A 9,590-nucleotide genomic window follows, 5' to 3' on the forward strand; every position below is an offset into this window, starting at 1 on the left:
AGCTGTAGTTAGCACACCAAATCTGAAAACATTTTAAATTTAGTCTATTGAAAACTAGTGGCTCTTTATAATAATGCCTCAGCCAAACCAAACTGCAGCTCCCGATGCTCATGCCAGAATATAGCCTATACCTTAGCTACAGGAAACCCTTGGAAAGTTTTACCATCCTTTGAAAGCATCTTTCAAAACCAGTGGCACTGACCAAACAAGCTGTAGGTACCAGGGGAATAACACACAGAGCCAATTGTCTTTTTTTTTTTTAATAAAAGTATTTTTAATAAACTGATGGATTTAAGTTTCAGATGCTAGACAACTTGTTGCCGTGTACAGGTAACAAAAGTCAAAATTCTTTGAATTTTATACAAATACTATGTAGTACAGTAAACTTGAATACAAGTTTACAAAAAATGCATCAGTGAATATTCAGCTTGTAACCAACTTCCAACAGTGAAAATTATCATGTATCAATAGTGATCAGAATTGCATTGCAAATTTTAGAAGTAATGCAACTATGTTTTTACCAAGCCACTCTGAAGTTACCGGTGCACACTGACAGTACATTGGATTTTTTTTTTTTTGGCTTGCTGAACAGAAAATGGCATTTAAATAAAATGACTTTGAGTTAAAGAATATAATACGTATCAAAAGTACTATCTTACAGAAAATTAAACAAGAATGAGAAAGTAAACAGAGCAGAACCCTGAAGTAGTGATATTTTTCTACCCGTTTTGATGGAAAAGACTCCACAGGTGTCCAGCTTTCTCACAGCATTTTGGAGTGTCTGGTCCTAGCACAGTGTGGTCGTTAGTAGACTAAAGTAATCCCTGCTTGGCAGTAATGCTGGTGAAAGGTAACTTGCTCTATTGCTAACAAATCGGAGTAACCACTGGCAGGGTGACTTCTTGGAGGCATCCAGTGGAGGCTGAGTGGACAGCACACGATTGAAGCTGCTCTGATACAATACCCAACCGCCTTCAGGGTTCAGGTGTCAGTTTCCTCATAGGATTTACAAATGGATGGTTTTGAAACAACAACAACAACAAAAAGGGAGCATAAGACAGTATTTTCACCTGTACAGCTACCAATAAAATGAATGTTTTTGTTACAAACTTTCCAGTCTGCTTTATAAAAAATAGTCTTAGTTTTACTTCTAAATAAAAACTGTGCTGTGATCTGTCATGTTCTTGCATTGTACATGCTGCAGTTGTGTGTGTTAATGAAGGTGTAGAGATTGGTGACCTAGCGCTCTGGAGATGTCAGAAGCCTAAAAAGCTGATTTTGGTACATAAAAGTTAGGTAGCAATGAAAATTCATTCTATTTATTTTTCCTAAAACCTAGGAAAAGCTACAGTACATTGCTAGATCAGTGGCCTCAACCCTGAGCTGAAATAAAGGACCTGCCTTGGCCAAGAGACTTAACTACCACAGCTGCACAGCAGAGACAAAATAACCTGTCTGTGGCCTGTTGTCTTAGATGTAAGTAGTGTGAGATCCAGTTCTGTAACGCTTGAGAGTTGACTGGAGACCACTGTATTCATTTTCACTACAGGAAAAAAAGGAGAACTCAATTCAGAGATTCAAGTGAAAAAGCACTCGATGGGGAGAGTCAGTATGTCCAGCTTCTGGAGACCAAAGACAGAATGTAGTTCGTGGTAGACCCGTCAGTCTTAAGTGTTTTCCACTTGGTAGAAGAGATTATTAAAACACATACCAAACTACAGTCAGAGACTTCTACTATTACCCCACTCTTTCTAGAAAGTGTCTCACTTGATTTTTCCCCTCAAAACTGAGCGTCTCTCTCTCTCTCTGTACCTACACTGCAGCAGAGAGGATGAATGAAAAGTTAGAGACTGTCTGACACAGGATTCCACCCAGCTGCTAGCAAAAAAACTTCTGCTTGTTTCCAACATGAGTCGGAGTTGGCGATGATAAGAATTCTTACTAGGACAGAGCCTACTGCACCTTCCTGTAGGGTTCAATGGCACCGACTTCCCGTGGCCAGGAGCATTCATCTCGTCTTCGCATTCTCACCTCCTAAGAGGATTTTTTTTTTCCTTTTAAACAGCAGAAACTGTAGAGTCAGTATTTCACTTAATGGAAAAACTAAACCCAGCAACAGACTGAAAATAAAGCTTATAAGGATCATTTATACTTCTAGTAATGCACACTGTGTGAGCTGATCAGTTTACGGATGGTATGTTTTTTGTCAGTTTAAGGCAGCAAGTCTTACAACATACACAAGCTCACCTCCCTCACGTTTGTGCTACTGTATCCTTATGTGCACAATAGAACCTCACTAATTTACACTAATGACTGGAAGAACCATTAATTCTCTTGGTAAGCGAACAAGAATAAGGCATTCCATTATATATTCTGATCACTAATTATAATTTATCTGTAATTATAATCTACCAGCAAACATACTTCTGTGTTTTAGAAAATAATATCTCTTACCTTCAGATATAATTATGTGTGCAGATTAGTGGGTTCTGCTGTGTAAACACGCAGGTGCCTAAGCAATTTTCAGGTTTTTCTTCATTACATCTGACAAGAAAGTTAATGCCACAGATAGACACTGTGGGAAAATAAATTAGGATTTCTCTATAACTTGTGCACAACTGGGCAGTAATTTATAGCTAAAAAAAACATGAATGTTTACGAATGCAAATGAAGCAAAATCAGCAGCAGAAAGCAAGGCCATTCCCCAACCATAAATGGCTTGTATTACACTATTCCAAACTATATGAAACAAACAAACAAACAAACAAAAAAGAATACAAGTACTAACTCTTATATACAAATTTGATATCAAGTAAAGCAAATAGTGAAAAGTTTGTTGATGCTTCTAACAGATGATATTCGCACGTATAAATCCTGGCTGAAGTAGACTGTAAATACAGACAGAAGATAGGATGCAAACTACATGGCTGAGTTAAAAAAAAAGGGGGGGGAAATCAATGTGCATTGCAATGAGATAGAAATTTCCCTTCACATGTGCAAAAGTCCACAGTTTCATTAATGCAGAGGTCATACTTCTAGAAACAGATCTTGGACAAACCCAGTCTGCCTACGTCCTGGAATCTACCTGTTTACATCAGCCACTTTAAGTGCACAGTACCCTGTTCACATATGTACTATTCAGCAGTTTCTGGCATTTCTCAGAAATTTAATGTTCACCTGCCTTAAATCTTGAAAACAAAGGGGAGAGTTCATCCAGGGCATCACACCACTGCTTTTGAGTTATACCAACACTTAAATCATCTCAAACGCTCTCTTCTTCCATGGTGGCAGGAGTCCTTACAGGACTTGTAAACAGCAGTACACAATACTGTAAACAAATAATTTAAGTTCTGCTTTATACAAGATGTTAAGTTAACCCAGGTCTACCAAACAGGTGAAAATGAAAAGGGTGGCTTCACACAAAATCCTTCCCTTTTCTCCCAGCAATTCTTTTCACTACATAAATAATCCTGAGCTGAAACAGGAGTTGTTGACAAGAGCCTTTTTTGCATATAAAAACAATGTTCTAGAGTCAGCTCTCATGTTCTGTCAGGAAGTCAGTTGCTGGAGAGATTAAACTGAAGTATTTCAAACCATTTGTTACTTTGGAGAAGGACTTAGAATTTGGTGTGGCGACCAGTTCTAGACCCTGATGCTGAGCTTGCCAAGGAAGCTGATGCTGCTGCATCCTCAGCTTCCTCCAGCTCCTCGTGTAGCTCCTGGCTAACGCTGGACTGGAGGGCTGCAGGAGTTAGCCACTCCTTCGGCAGACAGCTCTGGAGAAATGGAATACAAGAGCTGAAGTAAGCAAGGCGATTCACCCATCGTGGAATCTCTTTTCCACACAGAATCTAGGGGGGAAGGGAAAAGAAAGGATTAATTTGTCTTCTGGATTCAGCGGTAACAAAACTACAGTACTGTAAATAAAAAGCAAAGGCTGCTGCAGCCTTCTTGTGATTTATGTCAAGAAACACCGGTCAAGAGGCACTCAAGTTAGTTGCACTGAGAGAACTTTATCAGTAAAAGCAGCATCCCAAGTCACACTAGGAGACTTGTTTTCCCCGGTGAGAGTTTGACACATGGTCCTACACTTTTTTTTTTTAGAAGTCCTGAAAAGCCTAACCACCTCACTCTGTTTGAATAACTTCTGTAAAAGGCAGAGAAATGAGGTAAGGTATGCTTTCTAGTCACTGCTAATTCCCCAGAAACAGAAACTGCAAGAGAAATCTCCCTATTATAAAAAAGCACCCTGAAATCAAGCGGTCAGGAAGACGGTGCCAATACTACAGTTACGTGGAGTCATGCAAACAGCTGTGGCTATTTACTGTGTCGGCCTCTGATGACCTTGCACAAGACACCACTATCTTACAGCGCACAGGCCAAGCACACACACACACACACACACACACACACACACACTTAGGTTCACCAGAACAAGAGAAGCTATAGGAGGCAAACCTGGTTTCAACTCCTCGGGGAAAAAAAAAAAAAAGCTTCATTAAATACTTGTTTTTAGTGTACATGAGTCATTAAATGGTTTTGTTGTCACTGTTCAAGGAGTGAGCTATTTTACCCAACAGCCTCCGTATTTGCTTCTGGTATTAGTTACACCAGCGCAGACCTGGAGAAAAGGACAGCTGATGGGAGCATGGCTCTGCGGTAAGTGAGCAGCATTTAACTTGTAATTATATCCCTGTTTTTATAGTCAATTTGAACACTAAATAGGACAAGACAGAAAATGGGAACAACATGACCATGCAGTTGAAGAATACGGTAAAAACTTGGCCATATAGGCCAGATTTCAGGGCAACTGCAGCTTTGTCACTGTCTCACCCTACTTACTTGTACCAGCCTTGCACATGAATCATCTCAAAAAAATTTTCCAGTACCACTGGAAGATCAAAGAGTCTACACAAAACACAGGACATAAAATCAGTGTGCCATTCACTATTCTGAAAAAAAGAACAATTTAATTTTATGGAAGTTCACCATGGGAAAAACAGCCACCCCTTTTTTGGAGTACTTCAATGAAACACCAGAACAAATTCTGACAAGTGCAAATTGCCAACTACCGATAAAAATCACAGCTGCCATTCCCCTCTTTGTCCTGGGTTAGTTGTTCCTGACCCTCTCCCTTGTGCTGATACACATGTGAGTGATCAGGCATTCAATCATATTGGCAACCCAATCATGTTAAAATAAAGCTGCAGAAGCAAAGCCCATTCAGCTCCACAGTCAGATACTTTGCATGACCACTCGGGTATCTACATGACCAGGACACAGGTGCTGGCAGAGCAGTAACTTGACAAAAGCCTCTCAAGCAGAAGATTAACATTGTCTGTGAAACTTCAAGGCCTTTGTTATTCTTTAACAGTAGGTTAAAAATTATTTTCAGTGTGATGGCTCCGTGGTGAAATACTGATAAAAATAACACGTCGTTCGATCTTCACTAGTGATCTCTGAAGCATCTGAAATGATTTTGAAATCCTGCTAATACTTTATTTACTAGGTCTCTCAAGTGGGAATGCACCCCTGCTCAGACACAAACTACATGTCAAAACAGTATTTAGTATTTTGGCAGCAAAATCTTGTGCTTTGGACATAAGCACAAATAAAACCTGAAAAACAGTGACATTTGCCCAAGGTAACAGAGATAGGAAGCTGGAAATTAGGCCAAACATTCCAAAGGACAGGAAGGAGATGACACTCTGCAGCCACTTGGGAAGCACCTTTCTACAAACCTTCATGTTCGTTTACCTCAGATAAAGCTGAAGAAAAGTGATTGCAGTTTTTGTGCATTAGATGATAAGCATTTCCTTTGAATTCTTTTCCAAGCTCTTCTACTATTTTTTCTACGTCATCTTCCATAAAGTCAGTGCTGCCTAGAACCACAGCCTCTCTAGAAGGGAAACAGAGAGAGTACAAAGTGATCAGGCTTCCATGATACAGGTGGATTACTGTTCACACATTGCTCAAAAGTCACCCCACTGTGGATAGTGAGATCCTTCTGCCCTCCTAGAATAACATAAGATTCTTTCTATTCCATTTTACAGCACCACTTTCATCTTTATCATAAGAGATTATTTCCTTGCTGATTATCCACCTGTAGCTCACTGAAGTTCTTTGCAACTTAATTCCAACAAACGCTGGATGCATTCTTCCCCTCCTCTCCAAAGGATATTGTTTCTAAGAGACAGCTGAGAACAGGTAAGCGCTTGTAATGCAGGGAAGGGTCAAGGCAATCACACTGAGAAAGTGGAAAAGAGACAAGGGGAAACTTTCAAGAGCAACATTTTTCAGCTTTTTCTTTGAATAAAAATTTCACTACCTTGGAAAAGTCACCCCGTTGTATACACTGTATGAATAACAAAAGCTAGCCACGAGTCCAGAGAATTTGTACACATTTAAGGAACTTAATGGTATGCTAAAAATAATGTTCTTCGCTGCAGACACTTCACTGTCACATCACCTCTGTCCACCTTTCTTTTCTAAGTAAAGAAAACACTAATTTCTCAGAAAGTCAGAAATCCTGTAGTATCTTCCAACACATCTATCCTCAAAAATAAACGCAACAAGTTGTCTTTTTAATGTGCCTTCTCCAAAGCAAGAAAACAGGTATCTTTCTTACTTAAATTTAAATGTTTCTCCGAGCTCAGAAGCATTTCCTGGTGAAATTTCAAATATTCCAGAAAAAGGGTATGGATGACCACCATAGGCAAATTCTGAAAGAGAAAGCTCAGATTTAACACAGATGGCACACAACAACAGTAAAGAACAACAAACCTCACTGACCAGAAGATCACTTCACAAGGATCTAAAGCTAGAAACCAGACATCTTACTCACATGGGTAACAAATGGAAGGAGCTGGAAATTAATAGTTTTGGTAGTTTTTAGTCAACCTAAGTAAAAACTGATGGCAAATTTTCTACAGCAGTGTACAGGTTGAACTGAATAGCTTCACAGTAAGTATGTATTCTTTCCATTGTATAAGTGAGGATTTACAAGTTAAATGGTAAATCCTAACAATGTTCTTTATACATGCTTGTCTTTAAAAGTCCACTTACATATTTATAAATTAGGGATTCAAAGGTCTCCAAGGTCTGATGGCACTCGTATTCAGTGCACGCTACAGCTCTAAGTGTGGCAGCAAGTAGTTGTTTGTTTTTTTAATTTCTTGATTTACAAGAGTTCAACTGCCCCGAGTTCTTTACTACAACAAGAAAGTAAACGAGTGCATACATCTGAAGTCTGCACATAGCATCTGCTAGCATAAGCACTTACAGTACATGAAAATACCATGGTGTGCTTTAGCTTCCTTCTGTGTCTGTAAGATAACACAGCATGCCACACCCAGAGCACAATAAAGAGCTTTAAGCATGACTTCAAGCTTCCTTACTGCAAAACTCGTAACACATCCTCCAGGTCTAGCACTCAGTTTTACGGATAATCTTTTTTACAACAGGTTAACAAATGAAGTAGTTTGAGGTACTATAAAAAAAGGAAGTCATTGTTCTAGCAGGGGTATGGCCTGCTATATGAGAAAGCTGTTATAATCTGAACAGGAAGGGAGGCACATGTATTTGGCACAGCTCAAGAACTGGGTTTCAGGCACAGCACTATTAAGAGGCAGGTCTTTCTGGTTTGGATTAAAAGAAATAAACAAAAAAATTGTCAGTTTGTTGCTTTGATAACACTTGCAAATCCAGTTACAATGTCACCACTATAGTAGCTGAAACATCTACAGTTCAAGGTAACTTTGCACAATGTGCTCTTTGGACTGCATGCCACACCTGCTGCGGCTTTTGCTCACCTCCAAGCACATTCCAAAAAAAAAAAAACCAAAAAAAAAAACCTGAAGCAGGTCTTTCTGCTTTAAATGCACGACTTTTAGCAACACCATCATCTCAGAGCATCGTTCTACTGCTGGGCAGGAGCAGCTCAGACCTGAGCCTGTGTTGCAGCATGCTCAGAAACACCTTCTGGCAGCGATGGGGATTCAAAGTGGCCTGAACAGACCAGGAAGCTGCACCCCCAAAGTACAACCTATTTATCAACATGGGAATGTATTGCTGTATTTATCACAAGTGATCTTTTGTAAGCAGTATGCATGAGATGCCTTTTAAAGAAACTGCCCCTTTGAAACAAACCAACCTACCAATAAGCAATAGACAGTTTCGTTTGGTTGGTTTTTTTTCTGAGCATCATGCACTTTTAGGTGCCCACCTGCACCAGACTATTGTTTCTGTAGTTAAAAATTAACTCCTTGCATTAAGTGCTGGCAGAATACTGAGGAAACACGACTCAACCATGCTTACATGAAGCATACACAAGCTTTAATAACAGGCATTTCAAAACTTAAAATAAGGATTTATATGCCTAGCTGAATAAATTGCACACTTTTACACAAGAGTGCAAGATGACTACTGGATTATTCATACCCAAGGTTTTTTGCAGAGGCGGAAGAGATGAGAACTTAAGAGAAAACTGATTAACAGGTTTCAGGAGACAGACCTCCCTCACTAGCTGGAAAATGTTTTTTAAGTAACAGCATCACCAGAACAAAGAGTAAGTTACGTTTTGCTTGTACGTACCTCGGCCATACACCTCTATACCTGAATGGAACACTCCAATTCCAAGGGAAGAAGTATATTCATTCATCCAATACTAAAAGGAAAGAAGAAAACAAAAATTTTAGTTAGTTTCCAATACAGATTTGTCTTCTGACAGCAGACTGACATGTATTTGACCCCCACATCAAAAGCACAAAACCCTACCACAAAGTGAAACTGCACCACCCATTTCATGGGAACACAACATGCCATTAACAATTCCCCAGCTGTACACCCTGAATTAATTCCATCAGGTTCTACTCCAGTGCTTTAGTGCTGTCAATGTCTGTCAGCCAAGGAGAGATCCAGATCAACTTTTGATTTGTCAACAAGTTACAAGTGGGAGGTTTTCCATCAGGTGGAACACATTCTAGAACCAGTGGCAGTAATTTCACAGGAGCACTTTTTCTTTTTTAAAGTAACATCAGAATTTAGGACTGTAATGTACACACATCAACTGTCATTTATAGCAGTGACCACACTTGCCAGATGAGCACGAAACACCCTCAGAGACAGGCAAGATGGACTGAAATTACCCTAGTATATTTTCTCTTTGAATACTCAGTTGATGGTCACCACAGAAGAGACTAAGCTCTCTCCAGGCTCCTGATGTATGTGTCTCCATACATCAGGTGTAAGTCTTTTGCACAGGTCTAACACCTGTTTCCAATATATCACCTCTATCATAGCCAACAGATAATAGCTGCATTTCAAAAGGAAACCAGGGAGTGATAATTAAAAAAAAGGGGGAAAAGAAAAAAACCTTCCTTTAGTGCTTTCTCTTGTCTTTTTCAAAAGTAGCAGTGAGCGTCTATCAGGAGCTAAATGTTACCCTCAAAACCTTAAAGATGCACAGAGCTCTGGAAAGGGAAACCCTCAAAATTACTGTCTTTCCTTAGCTACATCACCACCCTCAAAATATCAGCTTCCAAGCAGTAAAAATTTTCAAGTGACACATAGTTTAAATAGGAACCCCAGAA

At 39.5% G+C, this 9,590-nt stretch overlaps 1 protein-coding gene across 1 annotated transcript; it reads right to left on the minus strand.

Moving 5' to 3' along the window:
- Positions 1-262: 262 nt before the first annotated feature.
- Positions 263-8,660, minus strand: DESI2 (desumoylating isopeptidase 2). The gene is made up of 4 exons (XM_010175154.1): positions 8,593-8,660; positions 6,629-6,722; positions 5,758-5,899; positions 263-3,851 (listed from the first exon to the last, which is right to left on the minus strand). The coding sequence occupies exons 1-4, from the start codon at positions 8,657-8,659 to the stop codon at positions 3,618-3,620; spliced, it is 537 nt and encodes a 178-aa protein (XP_010173456.1). The 5' UTR covers position 8,660; the 3' UTR covers positions 263-3,617.
- Between the last annotated feature and the right edge of the window lie 930 nt (positions 8,661-9,590).

The sequence above is a fragment of the Antrostomus carolinensis genome, unplaced genomic scaffold (genome assembly GCF_000700745.2).
Source record: "Antrostomus carolinensis isolate BGI_N321 unplaced genomic scaffold, ASM70074v2 scaffold47979, whole genome shotgun sequence".
Classification (NCBI taxonomy): domain Eukaryota; kingdom Metazoa; phylum Chordata; class Aves; order Caprimulgiformes; family Caprimulgidae; genus Antrostomus; species Antrostomus carolinensis.

Coding starts and splice junctions, on each gene's coding strand:
- DESI2 (XM_010175154.1), bottom strand. CDS start 8,659: ATGAATGAATATACTTCTTCCCTTGGAATTGGAGTGTTCCATTCAGGT. Junction 6,723..8,592: donor TATAGAGGTGTATGGCCGAG/GTACGTACAAGC, acceptor TTTCTCTTTCAG/AATTTGCCTATGGTGGTCAT. Junction 3,852..5,757: donor TTTCTTCAGCTTTATCTGAG/GTAAACGAACAT, acceptor CTTCCCCCCTAG/ATTCTGTGTGGAAAAGAGAT.